The 19,313-nt window shown below is 35.5% G+C and overlaps 1 protein-coding gene across 1 annotated transcript; it reads left to right on the top strand.

Annotated features, from left to right (window-relative positions):
• LOC109823802 (60S ribosomal protein L17-like) lies at window positions 7,795-14,491 on the top strand. The gene is made up of 7 exons (XM_020390183.1): window positions 7,795-7,905; window positions 7,999-8,035; window positions 8,184-8,224; window positions 12,437-12,667; window positions 13,064-13,166; window positions 13,251-13,318; window positions 14,188-14,491. The coding sequence occupies exons 1-7, from the start codon at window positions 7,903-7,905 to the stop codon at window positions 14,254-14,256; spliced, it is 552 nt and encodes a 183-aa protein (XP_020245772.1). The 5' UTR covers window positions 7,795-7,902; the 3' UTR covers window positions 14,257-14,491.

The raw sequence follows: 19,313 nt of genomic DNA, 5'->3' as shown, positions 1-19,313 counted from the left end.
TTTTGATTAGACCTACTTGCAAGAAAACTCATTATGAACTCTTTTTTGGCAAAACTCCACATATTGAATATTTTCGTATTTTTGGTTATAAATGTTTTATCTTAAATACTAAAGACCACCATGATAAGTTTGATTCAAAAATTGATGTTGGTATATTGTTGGGATATGCACCTAGAAGTAAGGCTTATAAGGTTTTCAACAAGTGAATACTCGTTGTTGAAGAGTCTATAAACGTTACTTTTGATGAATCTAATATTGGTTTGCAAGATGGTTTGCCTAGGGATGATGATGATGAGATTGAGGGAGGAATAGAGCTCTTGCAACTAAATGACAAACGCTCAACGGAAGCACCAAATGATGGGGAAAGCAAAAATGAACAAAATCAAGAAGAACTCCCCAAGGCTTGGAAATTTGCACTGGATCATCCCAAGGACCAAATTATAGGAAGTCTATCCAAAGGCGTTTTGACTCGCTCAAAAGCTATAAGCTAATATGATAGTATAGCCTTTTTATCCCAAATAGAACCTAAATGTATTGATGTTTCTTTAAAGATGAGTTTTGGGTTTTAGCTATGCATGAAGAATTGAATAATTTTCAAAGAAATAATGTTTGGAAATTAGTTCCTTGACCAAATAATACTTCTATTATTAGAACTAAATGGGTTTTTAGAAATAAGCTTGATGAGTTTGGCATAGTTACTAGGAATAAAGCTCGTTTAGTTGCCCAAGTATACAATCAAGAGGAGGGCATAAACTATGACAAAACTTTTACACCGGTTACAAGATTGGAATCTATTAAGATGTTTTTGGCCTTTGCTAGTTTTAAAAATTTTAAATTGTTTCAAATGGATGTCAAAAGTACTTTCTTAAATAGTTTTATAGAAGAAAAGGTTTATGTTAAGCAACCCCCCGGCTTTATTGATTCTTCTTTTCTAAATCATGTATACCGGATTCAAAAAGCTTTATATGGGTTAAAACAAGCTCCTAGAACTTGGTATGCTCACCTCTTAAGTTTTCTCATAGAACATGGTTTTACAAAAGGAACAATTAATAATATTCTTTTTGTTAGAAAATAAAAAAATGATTTTATTTTAGTTCAAATTTATGTGGATGATATTATTTTTGGTGCTACTAATGAATCTTTGTGCAAGAACTTTTCTAAAGTAATACAAGATCAATTTGAGATGAGCATGATGGGAGAGCTCACCTTCTTTCTCGGCCTCTAAGTTAAACAATCCAATGATTGCATATTCGTGTTGCAAAGTAAATACGCTAGGAGTTGGTGAAAAAATTCGGGATGGAAAGCTCCAAACATGCCCTAACTCCAATGAGCACTACCATCAAGTTATATGCGAATGATAGTGGTGAAAAGGTAGACCAAAAGCTATATTGAGGTATGATAAGTAGTCTTCTTTATCTCATCGCTAGTAGGCCGGATATCATGTTTAGTGTTTGTGCATGTGCACGTTTTCAAGCTTCTCCTAAAAAGTCTCATTTGGTTGTGGTTAAAAGAATTATCAAATATATTAATGGCACCTTAGAACTTGGTTTATTTTACCCTAAAAATACATCTTTTGATCTTTGTGGTTATTGTGATGCCGACTTTGCCGGTTGTAGGGTGGATCGTAAGAGTACGAGTGGTACTTATCAATATTTGGGTAACTCCATTGTATCTTAGGCATCCAAGAAACAAAATTAGGTTGCCTTCTCCACTATAAAAATAGAATACATTACCGCCGGCTTATGTTATGCACAACTTTTGTGGATGAAACAAAATTTGGTTGATTTTGATTTGCATTTTTATGGCATAAATTTTTTTGAGATAATACTAGTGCTATCAATATTTCAAAAAATTCCGTTTTGTATTCTAGAACCAAACATATAGATGTACGACATCACTTATTGCGTGACCATGTTGAATGGAAAGATGTTTCTCTTGTTTATATTGACACAAAATCTCAATTAGCGTACATCTTTACCAAACCCCTTTGTGAAGTTGATTTTTGCCGTATTAGAAATGAATTAGGTATGTGCATTCTTTAAAAAATATATTTTGCATATTTTTGCTTGTTATAATTCTTCGCTTTACCATTGTCATATCTATTCTTTTCTTGATCCACAATGTTATATCATGCTTAAGGACACACGTGTACCAAGAGGAGTGTAGAGGTGAGATACCGGGGTCAATTCTAAGAGGAGTGGGGTCGATAGTAAAGCATAGTGAGAGATGATAATTCCGAACGCTTGAGGAATATGACACGAGTAGGCCAACACTTAAGGTGTATTGTGTGGTTTTTAGCATGCATATTGTATTTCTTTTACCCCTTTTTGATGTTGCCAAAGGGGGAGAGAAATCTCCTCTTTTGTGCGCATAGTAAGGGGGAGCCTCATAGATAGGGGGAGCAACTATCTATAAGCCAAACCCAGGGGGGGGGGGGGGGGTGATTAGGGTCTTATGCTAATCTAATCCGATTTTATGCCAATTAAAACTTATTAACAAGTTATCCTAGCAAGTATGAAATATAACAACTATATATAAGCTAGGATAAGCAATATGAACAACAAAGAAATATATCCTATATGATAGAAATATATGCAAGGATATATAAACAATAAGATATATCCTAACAAAGAGATATAGACAATGTATGAGCAAGGATATAAAACTTAACACAAGGGGTAAACAAATTAACTACAAATGTGATAGGGCAAAATGATCAACAAGCAATACACAATGGTGATGTAAGATATGAACATGAAAACAAGTGCGCCAATGCAATCACAAACAAAGGATATGTTTACGAGGTTCGGTCCCCACGACCTACATCCCCGCTCCTCACCTCGCGGAGATCTCCACTATCACAACCGGGTTTTCTACGTTCACCCGAATAACGTTTACACCTCACACTCGGTTTTCTAGCTAACCGAAAACTTTACAATCAACACTCTTGCAACCCCACTCTACACCCACTAAGTGTTGGAATCACAAACCCACAACCCCAAATTATACTATGAATGTAAATACAATAAGCTCAATAGGTTGTGTGTGAACAAAGAGATAAAACAATATAAACTCAATATGAAATCTAGCTTATGAAATTAAGAACAAACTTATAAAATGCTAGAATTGAGTTTAAGGAAACTTCTCTATAGATGACAAGAGAGAGGGAGAAGAATGAATGCTCAAACACCAAGGATGATCTCTACTTGCTCTTGTGAAATTTGCTCCACAAACCAAACTCTTGTAAATGCTTAAAAGCTTTTTAAACAAACACTAAACAAACTTAAATCCTTGATTAAAACTTTCTTAAACTTGTTTTTAAAACACTCTTGGATTAGCTTGAGAGTTGAAGGCAATGGGGTATTTATACCCTCTCACAACTCAGCCAAAAACCCCAAGCAAAAAGACAGAAAAGTCCCCAGAAGACAGCTCAGAAAAATAGCCGTTAGTGTCTAACGGATCTATTGTCGGTCGACCGAAAATTCTGTCGGTCGACCGATGGAGAAGTTCGGTCGACCGACGGAAAAGTCCGGTCGACCGCTATCCAGGTCAAAACGAGAAGAACAAAAGCTGACTTATCCGGTCGACCGGTGCGGTCGACCGAAGGAAGCTCTCGGTCGACCGTGACGGTCGACCGACGTTTGAAACCTTATGAAATGATTGTATAGACTTGATAAAAGATATAACATGTTGTTATGAAGTCTATAACCTAGAAATACCATATTTTCATATAATTGCATATTCTATGCAATATATACAAAACACTAAATATGATTTCATTAAATATAACTTGTTAAAGACAAAATCATATATAGGCACATAAACGTGAAACAAAATAGTATTTTCCAATTATATTTATTTGTTTCATATATAAACTCGAAACCTATTAAACTAAAAACATATATGTATATATATAACTGTATATATACAAAACCAAAACCAAAGCGTGTATGTGTGTATATGATTGAGCTTAAAGTACTAACACACATAATATAAAACCTAAAACTAATTTACCCAAGCTTGATCTTGATCTTCATTGTAGCTCAACATGGTACACATGCGGATGAAGCTTGAACTTGATCTTTAACTTGAATTGTATAGGCTTCAACCCGACATTCCGCTAACCTCCTTTGGATATGATCGTTGAAGCTCTATTCCATCCATCCTCCAACAACGTTGTTTGTCTACAATAAATACAAAAAACACAAATACTAGACAAACAACATTAGTGGTAAATTGTTTGTTAAACATCATCAAAACAAGAAGGGCAACACTATCTATAAGCCAAATAATCAATTTTATTTACTCTTGAATAATGATTGTTTGTCATCATCAAAAAAGGGGAGATTGTTAGCCTTTTTGTTTTGATGATGATTTACAAACACCATTATTGGTGATAATTATTTATTGAGTTATATTATAGATTACAATTCATTAGCACCATTGATGGAGGAGTGGATGGAATATGGACTACAACGACGATATCTAAGGAGGTGGAGACAAAATGATGAAGTAAAGCTTTCAAAGAGCACTACATACATGAGAAGCTTCATTAACATAGAAGCGAATATCAAGACTCAAGCCATGTACTTATATGTGAGGGATATTTTCTATTTTATTTTCTCTCTTGTACTTAATGCAGACAAGTAGTTTGTTGATTACATTTGAAGCTCTTAGGATAACACACTTACACATTTTCAATACTCGTATTTTGACATTTTTGCTAAAATAATGATTTTCACGAATACGATTTGCAAAATTCCTTTTCAAACAAGTTTGTTATTATGTTTATAAACTATTTCCAAAGTTTCATATTTTTTGGAATTTATTTACTATTTTTTAAAAGATATTTAAAACTCATTTTTAAAAACCAATACTGGTCGAAAAATCGTTATCAGTCGACTGATGCTTGAGATCAGTCGACTAATAAAACCCATCAGAATCTTAGAAAGTTTTTGTTTCTTATTTGGTCGATTAACCAGTCGACTGATGACCTCATCAGTCGACTGATTATCTAGTCAGTCGACTGATGAGCTGGAAATTATCTGAAACAGTCAGCTCATCAGTCGACTGATGAAACCCGTCAGTCGACTGATAAGCCTTCCAAAGGCTAGTTTTGTATAGTTTTAGAAATCTCGGTTTTGGGGGGATTTTGTCTATTTTTTGGGGTTTGACTGTCATCTTCACTTCTTATAAATACCCACCAACCCCATTAACTTCAGAAACTAAACAAACATTGAAAAATCTCTTAAGTTTGTCTTTATTGTTCAAAAGAGCTTCAACTTTTATTTGTTTTCACACTTTCAAACCTCACATCCCAAGCTTCACTTGCAATCTCTTCCTCTTGTCATAGGGCTGCTGTAAGAGAGAGCTTTTCTTTCATTTGTAACTGTTGTATAGCTTGATCTCGTGGAGATCTATTGTGTGGTTGTGAGATCTCAGTGGAGATCATTGTGTAGAGAAGTTTCGCCTTCCAAACCGGGTGTGGTAGTAGATTTCTCCCCGAGAGTGGGGGGCAGGGAGTAGGTCAGAGGACCGAACCTCGTGAACATACCGCGTGTCATCAATTGGCTAACTATTTCTAATCCCTACTCTCTTTTATTGTTATCGCACTTCATATTTGTTTGTGGTTTGTTGGAAAATCTTTTAATTACATATTCATTATCCATAAACCCTATTCACCCCCCTCCAAGGCCTTTCAGGTAGTAATTAATATTTCATATTTTTGGGTTAACAAGATAAAGTAATTAGTGTCCCAATAGATTAGGGCTAGGCTCATATTAGAGTTATTATCCTAATTAGATAATATAAGTAATTAGTGTTAGACTTAGCTAGGGTTAGGGCTAGGCCTATGTATTGATGTTTAAATTTGGAATTAAAAAGATATGCAATTAGTGTTTCAATGATTAAAGATAGGATTAGGGTAATTAGTCTAAGCCTAACATAATTAATGTTAGGTTTATTGGACTAATTAGGGTCGGGTTTATTTGATTAATTAGGGTGAGGTTCATTGGATTAATTAGGGTTAGGTTTATGTAATTAGTGTTTTCATGAATTAATGTTTAAATATGGAATTAAAAAGATATGTAATTAGTGTTTCAATAATTATGGGTAGGCTTTGTGTAATTAGCCCAAGGCTAGCATAATTAAGATTACGTTTATTGGAGCTAGCATAGGGTCAGGTTTTATTAATTAGTGTTTAGAGTTAAGGTTAACAAGATATATTAATTAATCTTGCAATGTTTAGGGTTGGGGTTATTAGGTAATTTGGTTAATTACAATAATTAGTGCAAGGTTTACTGGTTTTAAATTAGTTTTAGAGGTAATTAATGTTAGGTTTAGATTTTGGGTAAGGATTAGTCAGTAGTAGTGTTGATTAGGGTTAGATCTTGGTTAAGGATTAGTCCACTTAGGGTTAGGGTTATTAGGTAATTTGGCTAATTAAATAGTGAGGGCCAGGTTTATTGATTTTAGGTTAGTTTTAGGGGTAATTAATGTTAGGTTGAGATTTTAGGTAAGGATTAGTCCATTTAAGGTTAGATTTCGGGTAAGGATTAGTCAATACAGTCGATTAGGGTTAGATCTTGGTTAAAGATTACTCATTTAGAGTTAAGAGTGATGATTAAGGACGCCGGCGACATCGACTGAGCGAAAGGTAGCGGTGAAGGCGACAATCTTTGACGATGAGCAACTGTAAACTTTGACGACTTCGACGACGACAAGCGAGCGACGAACTTCGATGAATTCGACGACTTCCACGACAACCTTCGATGACAAGCGCTGAACTTCGACGACTCTGATGACTTCGACAAGCGAGTAAAGAGCTATGATGAAAAGTGAAAATATATCTGGTGAAAAGTGAAAACAACAGGTGAAAAGAGAAAACAACGACGCTTTTCAACTTTCACCAAAAAGTCCCGCTTGATTTTTTCCCCAACATCCTAGATGACTTAGCCGCCTAGGATAGTGGGCCCTAGTTTAAAAAAAATTTGAACCATCTAGAATATGTTCTTAGACGGTAGATCCATCTAGGATACACGCATACTAGACAATTTTTCTTAGATGGTTATAGTCCGACTATGATAAACCATTCTAGGAGGTATTTCGTCCGCCTAGGATGTGCCGTCTAGGTTGATCGAATCTCCACTAGTGTAATAGTAGGATATTCTCATTCTTTAACCCAAACCTTTTATCTTTTGGTGAGTTTGGCCCTCCGATACCGCCCCTTATTGGGGAAGCAAAGGCAATCCTCAAAGCTCTCCAAATTGCAAAATCAAATGGCTGGAGGAGAATTCACGTCGAATGCAATTCTTTATGCCTTGTTCATATGCTTCATGGTGTTATGCATATCCCCCAAGCACCGATTAAGTTGGTTGGTGATTGTTGGCAAATGTTCAAAGATTTCGAGGTTATATATGTTCATCATATTCGGAGATCTGGTAATACCTGTGCTAATCGCCTAGCTCAATTTACAACTAGATACAAATGTACCTTTCTCTCAGACTTTTCAGAGGGTCGAGATTGTATGTATAATCAAATTATCCATGAGACAATTTAGTTGAGTCCATATTTTGGACTCACTTTCTCTACGGAAAAAAACACTCACATTATTCACGTTTCTAGGCGTTAATGGCCCGGCGGATGATACTACCACCTTTCTTCGTTATCCCGGCCTTAAGTGGCTGTAAAAAAAAACTCCATCCCATCAATTAATTTCCATTTCTGGGCCTCAATGGGCTGTAAAGACTGATCGTATGGCTATAAAGGGCCAGGTAGCTGAAATTATACCTATCAAATATCCGGCCCATCTTAACTAGGGTTTAACTATAAAAACCTCATTTCTTGCCGGTGGCCGCTCTCTTCAGCCCTTGCACTCCTCTTCATCAATTCTCCGCCGCGATCATGGTAAATTTTTTTCCTTTGAATTATTATTGTGATGACGATAATGTTTATCATTGTAATTTTTTTCGATTTGTTCTTGTTTGATTCGATGTCTAGGTGAAGTATTCGAGAGAACCCAATAACCCTACTAAGTGTAAGTCCAATCCTTTGATTTCACATTTCCCCCCCTCATTTTATTTATTTATACACGCAGATCTAAGACATTGAATTAGTTTTCTTCATGGTTTTTTTTATTAGTCGATTTTTTAGAAAAAAAAATTTGGTTTTAATTTGTTTTGCAGCGTCAAAGGCCATGGGTCGGGACTTGAGAGTCCACTTCAAGGTAACTGCTTTGGCGAATTTATTCTTTCATTTCAGTTTTTGATGCCGTTTATTTCCTCGTCGTTTATTAGTTAGAATTTAGTTCGATGTGTTGTACTATGTAATTTACATGCTTTTTCACTTCAACTATTGTTCGTCAATGTCTCGCTTTCAACCTCAACTTTGAATTAAAACAAATTTACATCAAAATGCTACTTATTTTTAGTTGTCATTACAGCAGCTCACGAAATATATCCTGTAACTACCATGTTGCAGTTTCCTTTTAGCTGTTTATTTGGAGAATAAAATATGAACGAGTAGAAATCTCTTTAGGTCTTTTAATCTGAGGTGCGAGGAGCATGTATGCGAAATCAGTAGTGTTCTCATTTTTCATCTAGCGGATGCTTGGTAAATCGAAATGGCAGTGAAAGTGTGAAAATGATCATTTTTAAGTTATGAGAAACATTTTTTTTCTGAAGGCCTGAGCCTGAAGTGTCACGTTCACAATTTTCCCCCCCTCGTTGTTTCTAAAGCTTCACTTTCACATTTTTCATAACCTCAATTTAGATTTATGTTTTGAATTGCCAAGTATCCCCTTAGTTCAATAAGGCACTCGTGTATGACATTCATGTATATGCATTTGTTATTAGGAACTTACAAATGTCTCCATTTGTATTTATTTAGACACAAAATGTAGTCTGTCATCCTTTGTTTTGATAGCGGTTCTTTATTGATCTGTTGGAGGCCCTTTCTTTCAACTAGATGTTGTTCCCATATTTTGATAGTTCATTCAGTCTTGTTGAATGTGTATTAAATACATTACAGATTACAGATGCATTCTAACACATTATCTATCCATCATATATCACGCACCTTTGAAGATGTAGAAATAAGGATGAAGGTTCATGATGTGTGTTTTTAGTGGACACATTTTTTGTGTTTTACCTTCATATAAGCAAATAATAAGAGCTTGGTTGATGTTTTATTACACACATGCTATTTTGCATCGATGACAGACGTGGTCTTCATATTGGCATCTTAAATGCATATGCAACGAGCCAACGACATATACAAACTACTATCCTGACACATTCCAACGCATCTAATATGCGTCTTGCCTTGAATGAGCTCAAAGATGGATAATTGGATTAGAGAGGATTGGTGTTTCATTATAATGGTTTTGTATATATAGAGTATGAGTTTGGATATGCAATTCATTACTAGCAATGAAACACTCGAGAGTTACATTATCTCTTATCCTAATTTTTCGTATATATATTTTTACGCCTCTTGAATTACATATATGACTGTTCAATTCTTAACAATATTAACAAACAATCGTGAGTTTTGTTACTATGATCATATATAGCTGTGAAACAAACAGCTGCTATTGTGATTAACTTATGATAAAGTAGAACACCATGTTGTTAATATTGTTAGGAATTGAACAGTCATATACATGCTTAATTTCATAGAACGCATATAAAATCCATTGTACTGTGGTACATATAACAAGGAACACCAAAAATCCAACTCTCTCTCTTCTCTCTCTCAGCCCTCGTGTAAATAAACTTGACTCCTAGGCACCATGTCTTTCAAATCATCTGAACAGTACCCTTGATTCAATAACAGGATGCTATCATGTCACCTAGCATCTGCCGACTACCTTACTATTATCAAAAGTAATATCATGCCTCTTCTACTTTGCTTTCATGAAGTTTGGTGTCTTCCCTGAGTCTAAAGTTATAGGTTATATACGTCATAACCTGAAGAAAAAAAGCAGGCGCTTGTTTTACCTGTGAACAAGCATCTCATAACCTTCAGGAATATCATTCTCATTGTTATTGGGTGAAGCGGCTGTTTCCATGTCCCTTGATTCAATAAGAGGATGTTAGCATATCACTGAGTATCTGCCGACTACCTTACTATTATCAAAAGTAATATCATGCCTCTTCTACTTTGCTTTTATGAAGTTTGGTGTCTTCCCTGGGACTACAATTATAGGTTCTATACGTCATAACCTGAAGAAAAAAGCAGGCACTTGTTTTTACTGTGAACAAGCATCTCGTAACCTTCAGGAATATCATTATCATTGTTATTGGGTGAAGCTCTGTAGGCTATTGCCAGTGACAAATGGTTCAGTAAACGATGAAACATTTAGAACATCAAGAATCATATTTTTCTTTTTGAGTATTATGTCTTTTCTTCAACTTTTGTAAATGTTGCTAATAATTTTAATAGCATATAGGTTTGTTTAATTCAAGGAAAGAGGCATATAAATAAAATTCATCGTCCATATGGCACTACGGTACCGAATTCTTCTTTAATGTATTGTATCCTTTGTACATAAAAACACAAGAAAAACTGAAAAATCTCCGTCCCTCCCTTCCTCCTTCGCTGAATAATCTTAAGTCCTGGGCATCATACTCTGAATAATCTTAAGTCTGGGGCACCATGCAATCCTGTATTTTTTTCTTCTTAAAATAATCTGAACACCCTTGACAGCAAAGTAAGAAGATCTTAGCATACTTGACCTTTGGTTTATTGTTATTTTAGTATTTTAGTATCTGGTGACTAACTTGCTATTATCAAAAGTAATACCATGCCTCTACTATTGTTTCATAAAACATAGGCATCTGTCCAAGGATCTCTACATTTGTATATTTTGTATGCCATATTGTCATATAACCTGAAGAAAAAAAGCAGGCGTTTGTTTTTTGTGTGAACAAGCATCTCGTATCCTTCAGGAACATCACTCTCATTGTTATTGGGTGAACCTTTAGAGGCCTTTGCCATTGACAAAAGGTTCAGTAAATAGTGAAACATTGAGAACCTTATGAATTAAACTTTTCTTTTTTATTACATGTATTTGTGTATGTTAAGAATTGCAAAAAATCATGTATGATTACTTAAGAAAGGAGGCATATAAATCCTGGTGCACTCTGAATCAAAATATCTTAATCGATTATCGCATTTGTGCATATAGCACGAGCGGGACCCGACCCCCTTCCTCCTTTCTGAGCCCCTAATCAGAATAATCTCGGCCATCAAGGACATAATCTCCTTTGTTTTTCTCATGTGTAGATGCATGCCAATTTATATCTCAGCTCACTGACTACCATATTAGCTATCATTTTGGAATCATTTCACTTTCAGTTTTTGTTCTAATAAATGACTTTCCATCACTCTATAATAAAATATAAACTCTTTGAATTCCATTTTTTATTTTGATTTCTTCATCTATACTAATAATTCAGTGTAGTGAGAGATTGCTTTTAAGTTCAATAATTGGTTATGCATATAATTGGCATAGCACGAGATATCTGAACATTTTGTCTGTTGTTTTGTTATTGTTGCTATAGTTCAATCATTAAGTTAAGGAGGAGAATCATCTGTTAATGGTGTAGAGTTAGCTGCATGCTTTGGGGGCCTTGTATATTAGTTAAAAACTACGGTAACACCTGAAGATTCCATTTTACATTTTAAATTTGTGCAAATGCCGTCTTTACATAGTTCTTATATTTTGAATTGCTAGTTGCTACATCCTACATATAGTTTGGAACGTAAGACACAATGAACTTATTACTTCCTGTGAATCTACTCATTTTGAGACATTTTGATTCCACTAAACAATTTATAGATTAACAAAATCAGACTCTACATGTAAATTATGGGTTTATTTTTTAAAAGCCATTGTTGGCTTCCTAGGTTACTCAGACATGCATTTTGGATGCCGTGTCCATGTCCGACACGTGTTCGACACGGGCTCTCCGAGGACATGCCATGGACACTTGTGGTTCAATGCAAAACCCGATTTCCCTATTAGTTATATCTTGAACTAGTTTCTTTGGTAATATTGGGTTCAAAACCAATTTGTTTTTGAATCGAAAATTGAAACCCGTTACTTAGTTTGAAGAACACCTTTCGTATTATCCCATGCAATCATAACAAAAATTTTATTGTTAAACCTTATTCTTAGTTTTATTTAACTTGATTCTTAATTGCTATAGATAATAGAAAGAAACACACAAATGTTATAGGTATTTTAATTCAGTAATCTAATATAAATTATATATACAAATATAGCCGTGTCGCTGTATCCTACATTTTACAAATTTGCTGTGTCCCGTGTTCATAACCGTGTTCGTGTCCGCACCCGTATCCGTGCTACCTAGTTGGCTTCGTATTTTTCTTGTTCTTTATGTCCTCATTTCAGTTGCTGTCCTGTGAGCAGAATACCCGGGAAACTGCTTTCGCAATCAGGAAGTTGGCTTTAACCAAGGCTAAAAGGTACCTTGAAGATGTTATTGCTCACAAACAAGCCATCCCCTTTCGAAGGTATTGTGGTGGTGTTGGTCGTACAGCTCAAGCTAAGAACCGCCACTCAAATGGCCAAGGGCGCTGGCCAGTGAAATCTGCTCGATTCATTCTTGACTTGCTTAAGAATGCTGAGAGCAATGCAGATGTATGTCTTCTCTTTTCTTTTTCTCATTACACATGCCAATGAATTGTTTTCAGGTTCAAAAATCCACTGAAGCTTGGATTGTTTTGCATAAATCCCTTGGAATTTTACACATGCCCATGAATTGTTTTCAGGTTCAAAAATCCACTGAAGCTTGGATTTTTTTGCATGAAATCCCTTGAAATTTTAACAATCATAAGAAGGCCTCTTAACCTTTTTGAATTATATTTAACCTCCCTGAAAAATTTTCGTTAACGACATTAATAAGTAGAATGCCTCCCCTTTTCCGGAAAGAGTAATATAGATGTTTTAATTGGTAGATAGGGGTAAAAATTGTTTTAGATATCTGGCAACATTGTTTTAGATGTCTTTGTTTCTCATTGTCATTCATGCTTTTAGGTGAAAGGTCTAGATGTGGATGCTCTCTTTGTCTCCCACATTCAGGTGAATCAAGCCCAGAAACAGAGGCGTAGAACTTACCGAGCCCATGGACGGATTAATCGTACGTCCCATGCCGTTTTACATTTAATCCACCCTTGGTACTATCCGTCTCTTTAATATGCTAATGTTAAGTTTATTATGGCAGCTTACATGTCATCACCGTGTCACATTGAACTGATTTTGTCGGAGAAGGAAGAACCGGTTAAGAAGGAGGTAGTTGTTTGTAATCTTTCGATACGTCACTTGTGTTCTATGCCAGCAAAATTGTGTTGAGATGGTTTTGTTCTATTCAAAATTTTTGAAGAAAGGTGCTCAAAGTTTTTTAAAGAAAGATGCTCATATACACTTACGTCTAAATCAATTGTTACATTATAATAGCAATGCAGGTTACTTTCTCGTATAACAAGAACATCCATAAAGCTTCCATTCATTGGGCACATGAATCCTATTATTCCCTTAAGTTTTGTTTAGGGTTATCTCCATGTAGTTAACCGCTACCATATATTTTTATATTTTTAAAATGCTTCCAATCAAGTCGTTATTCAATCACTAGTCCACACTCCACGTAGTCTTCTCATGCCACCCCTTATTTCATTTCACTTGAAAAATGGTTTCTGCTAATGCTTTCATTTATACTTGAAGTGTGAATGTTCTTAAGATTATTTCGATATCTTTTTCCCCAATGTCTCTTCTTCAAAACCCCTTTGTGCATTGTTGGGTTTGAAATCAATTGTTAGTTTTTAGTAATTTAATATTGGGTTAATTGCTCATGGAGCCCCTCTAGTGTTGCTGTTTTGAGCAGACCACCACCGGTAGTTTCATATTGTTGCAGAGACATCCTGATTTAACTTTTTGTCAGCTTGACTGACTAATTTCGCTTGTGGGGGATACTTGACCAAATTTCGCCGAGGGTAATATAGTCAAACAAATTTAACCCAGGTTTCTATCTTCAACAATGATACTACAAGTGTAGTAAGTGCAATACAGTGATACTATGGTAGTTCTATGTGCAGTCAGTCCTTCAATATTTGAACCGTGGCTTGCTCATATTCTTAAACTGTTTTTATTTGTGATATATGCAGCCTGAGACTCAGTTGGCTACCAGGAAACCAAAGAAAGACCAGGCATTGCGCAGCGGTTCTTCTTCTTAAGTGAAAGAGCTTGTATTTTCAATCACTCCGTCGTAAGAGTTTTTTGGACTTAGTTTTGGGATTCTTAGTTTCGGAGTTAAAAGTTGTACTTTGTGTTGTGAGGACATATTTCTAGTCAGAATTATTCTATATTTCTACCTTTGCACTTGGGATATAAACTACTGACATGTATTCACTTTGTTGGGATATTCGATTACACTCTTATCAGAATCAACAAGAAGAGTTTCATGCCCTATGCATGTTTGTGAACTTCTGATTGAATTGATATGAATTCATATAGTAATTCAGGCATAAGAGTTAATTGCAGAAATAGCCTCTGTGCTATCACCTAATTGCGAGTAGATCTCTCGTAGTTCTATTGTTTCAGGGGTGGGCTTTCTCTAACCCTAACCCTCACCTAATTGCGAACAGATTCGCCCCCTGGCTGATCTTGACATAGAGACCTATTGCGTGTGAAAGAGGAAAAAGAAGCCATCGGACGGTCCATTTTGTTCGCATTATAGCTTTTGATTGAGCTTGACGTCCAAGCTACCAACGTATGTATCTCATTATTGCTCTTGCTTGACTTGTCCATGCTACCAACGTATGTATCTCATTATTGCTCTTGCTTGACTTGTCCAAGCTACCGATATATGTAGTGTCACTGTTTAGTTGTTGAGCGTTATTAATTTCTGCCCTTGAGATATTTTATTTGACCTGTTTTCTCGAAGAGTAGTGATATCTGTACGAGAGTATACTACTCACACAAAAAAGTGAGGCTTTTACTTGTAAATTACAATGAAAATTTATGAGTTTTGATGGATCTTGCTTTTTTGTTTCTAGTAGCATGAGAATAGTACAACTCATATAGTCCAATCAACATTTTGCTTATGTGAATATTTCGTAAGCAAGTTTGAGTTTATGACTCGCGGAGATTAAGCACATGGCTTGAGAGTTGTTATGCATTTCCTTATAAAGATGATGGATGATTCTTTATTCATATTGTTGGGATATGTGTTGTATCTATCTTAGTATCGAGTGGGCTTCAATCCTGGTGAACCTTTGGATAGTGCTACGGTTTAGCACTATATAAACCTCTCATGTTAGAGGGTTTGAGATGAGAATAAGGGCTTTGGAGAGTATGAGATGACAATTATGCATGTCCTCTTGTATTGTTCTCTCATACATCGTGAATTTTTTGTTTTCGTGCTCCGTGGGTATATGTCAAACTTGGTCAATCGAACCACGCAAGTCTTGATGTTTTTTCTTCTTGCTCATGTTGTTTCTATTTTGTGAACTTGTGTTTTGATATCCAGGTTGGAGATCAGAACGGATTCCCTAGTACATATCGTATGCTCTATAAGTCCTTATGTTATTTCCCCTACTTGGATTTTACCATAAAGTAAACAATTATCATAGTTTGAGTAAATTTCACAAAACATCATGAAGTTTGAGGGACTTTTTTTTTTGAGTTGAAATCTTTTTTAACTTTGAAAATTAGAAAAAAATTATCTCCAACCTTCAAACTATGTACTAGCTAGATTCATATGAACTATTGAAAATTCTCGTAAACAAGTACATAACATTAACGATAAAGGTCTAAAATGTTCTTTTTTTTTTTAAATCTTCTATCTATCCTTTGTAGTCAAGGATCTCATGTACGGAGCACACGACAAGTTTGTTAAACATCGGCACTCTTCGGGGTTAAAGTGAGTCAGGTTCGAAAGACTTGAGCGAGATTTTATAGAAGTTCAAGGAGGTTTGTAGAGAACGCCTAAAGTCTACAAACGTTTTCTCAAATTTAAGCATCATAAAAACTACGAATCGAAAAAAAAAGTTGATTCAAACGAAAGCAACCGACAGATGCGACAACTGAATAATGCACTATAAAGTATTCAAGTGTCAGTGCATTGACGCTGCAACGGTAACATTTAATTTTAACCAAGCGAGCACACCCTCCGACACACCTCCGGTCACACCCTTTTTATATCTTAAAAAATCTCAACTGGGGCCTCCTACACTGTGAGGCCCCCAGCACTGTAGCTAGGGTGTGTGGCCGGAGGTGTACCCGAGGGTATGTCTCTATCATTTCTCTTTAACCAATGGGGTTGTTAGTCGGTGTTGAAGTAAAAAAGAACTCACTGTGTCTTTTTCCCTCATCAATTACAAGATAAGGTTCGACTGTAGTAATGAGGATATAGTGCATTACAAGCTGGCATCAGTGGGCGATGCAATAATGTCGCAATCCAAGTGCTCCTCAAATCATTTCTCAACAGAAAAGGTAAACTGGCAGTTGTCCGCATTCAAAATTGACAAAATTGTTGTAACAACTGTTGGATTATATGCCACCGGCCAATAAATGTACACTCTCAAGCCCTCTTGCGCTGGTCCCATAAAGTTCTATTGTTGCTGCGTGTAGACCCCTGACTTGAAATCTCCNGACCTACTGAGAGTAAAAGTGTAAAAAAAATTCACTCGGGGGCTCGATCTGTACAACAATAGAACTATGAGGGTCTACCCAAAGCTGGACAATAGTATGGTAGGTCTATCCACAATTAACCTTTTTGTTATGACGAGTCCCTAAAATAAACTAATATCAATCACACGAAAGCCTAAAAAATACAAAGAAGACTAATAACGCATGAATATACGTAGTTTGGCTTATAGTTTATGTCCATGGGCAAAAGAGGACAATAGCTTTATTAAATTGTAAGGAATACAATAAATTATTCAATCCCTAACACACTCCAAAAGCCTAATTCAATCTCTTTAAAACGAAGGAACAAAAGAGAGACGAATATAACTAATAGGCTTCACAAGAGAACACTATTCTCTGTGCTTTTCTCGTTGGTGTAAACTGCAGATTGATGGATGCTCTCTGTTCTGTGATCTTGTGTTTTATATAGAGAACAAATTAAACTGAGCTTCATAAGGGTAGAATACTCCATATGTTGGTTGGACCCTTAATTAAACAAACTCTCTCTACGTGAATTCTTAGCCAATAAGAGTTCAACTAGGAGCTAACTTGTGGCTTTCCTCATCACCAACTAACTTTCATTAGTCAATAAGAAATGAAAGAGTTAGCTTGTGGCTTTCCTTATAACCAACCAACTGCAACTCCTAGGGGCAATGATGATCAATTTAATTCCTAAGTGAATTCTTAGCCAATAAGGGTTCAAATAGGAGCTAACATGTGGCTTTCCTCATCACCAACTAACTTTCATTAGTCAACAAGAATTGGAAGAGTTCACTTGTGGCTTTCCTTGTAACCAACCAACTGCAAGTCCTAGGGGGCATTGATGATCAATCTAATTCCTAATCAAATCACCAACCAACTGCAAGTCCTAGGGGCATTGTTGATCAATTTAGTTCCTAATCAAAAAAAAAAAAAAAAAAAAAAAAACTCCCATTGTACAAGCACGACCAAGTCTAACCAACAGAGAAACAAACAAAAGTTACTGGTTTCGATCAGTATTTGAGTAACACTAACACTTTTCTTTTTTCAAGCTTCAAATGAGATGCAAGCTGATTCTAGAGATTATAAAATTGTATAGGCTAAACGTTCTGAGAAACAATGAAGCAGACAGTAACAAACACATAAGCTCAAGCAACTTGAGATTTTATCCATGTAAGTATCATGGGCAAACTTCAGTGACACACTAAATTGAATTTCCTCAAGGTCATGCAATATGTCTCCTCACAGTAATTATACATCAAAAATTTCATCCCCCAAACCAAGGAAAAGAATGGAAATGCAAATTAAAGACGTACAACTTCTTACCGTAAAGGGAAGACCATAATCATATCCAAAACTTATTTGTTGGAATCAGGGTAAAGTTTACCTTATATGCAAAAGGATGTGATGCTTTCTGAACAGACGGTGATTGGGAACATGTCCATTTCCAAACTAGCTTATCAAACAAAGGTCTATCCTCAAATTTATCAATTAACATCAGTTTGGAATATGGAACGTAATGGTTATAGATTAACTTGCACTTTTGATAAGTGTAAAAGAAATCCTCGGTGTTACATCAAAATTTCAAAATTATGGTGAAGGATATAACTTCATACTCTAACATGCCCCTGCATCCTGAGATATCTATTCTTTTTAATAATATGCTTTAAACTTGTAATCAATGGTGCTTTGATACCATGTCAAGGTCCTTGCTATTGTATCAAAACTCCGAAGGAGAGCTGAGGGGTATAAGTTTATACTTCGGAAGCAACTAATAATTATGGGTAATATGTATATCTTGTAAAAGGGAAAAAAAAACTGCACAATTCCAGAGCTATAAGGAAAGAAAAATTATACCATAATTTCTTTACTGTATGCTTTGGATATCAGAAATACCACTCCAAATCCACATTGAATACATCTGATATACTATTTAAACAGTTTTAGAATAATTTTGATTTAAATTCACACGTTTACTCTAGTGTTTTAAGGTGTTTTATGACACAAACAAGCATGTTATCATAGCTAGGCAATCTTATAACCTGTATTTCCACATATGAAGCTATGTATGTAGGAAAGTGTACTCATCATAACGTAATGCAAGCTAGATAGGACTCAATTCCGCGAAAAAAGGTGAGAAATTCGACTCTAAACCTTATCAAATCTAACATCAATATTTTCCGATCCCAAAATTCAGCAACAACATGAGATCCTCATGAAAGTTAAGGAGAGACTATTCCGAAATTATAACTAGGAAGCTATTCTTTTTCAGATAGATACGAAGAACAGGAAAGACTGATTTAATTACTCTACATATTTTCAGTCAAAAATTATATTCATACTTCATTTTTGCTAACATATCTAGTTTGCAACAAGGTTAAAGGAATTAACACACACTCGCCTTTGTAAACTCATACGTGAGCAGTGAACAAAGGGAGACGGACTCACCAATCCAAAGTTATCGATATAAACCTGACAGAGACCCTGTGAACAAAGTATACAACAGAGATTGCTATCAGAAGGCGAAAAAGCCCCAAATTCAAACACAAGAAATGAAAAGAGGAAAAATTTCCTACTTTAAATCACGACTACTATCAGAGACCAAGAGCAGGAAAAGTCCAAG

Source organism: Asparagus officinalis, chromosome 9 (genome assembly GCF_001876935.1).
Source record: "Asparagus officinalis chromosome 9, Aspof.V1, whole genome shotgun sequence".
Classification (NCBI taxonomy): Eukaryota; Viridiplantae; Streptophyta; class Magnoliopsida; order Asparagales; family Asparagaceae; genus Asparagus; species Asparagus officinalis.
The sequence above is the reverse complement of the archived record's forward strand: the minus strand, read 5'-3'. Positions and strand labels throughout refer to the sequence as shown.

Excerpts from the sequence above, each read along its gene's own strand:
- LOC109823802 (XM_020390183.1), top strand. Across the intron at positions 8,225-12,436 it reads ACTTGAGAGTCCACTTCAAG|AATACCCGGGAAACTGCTTT; the intron begins GTAACTGCTTTG and ends TCCTGTGAGCAG. Across the intron at positions 13,319-14,187 it reads AAGAACCGGTTAAGAAGGAG|CCTGAGACTCAGTTGGCTAC; the intron begins GTAGTTGTTTGT and ends TGATATATGCAG.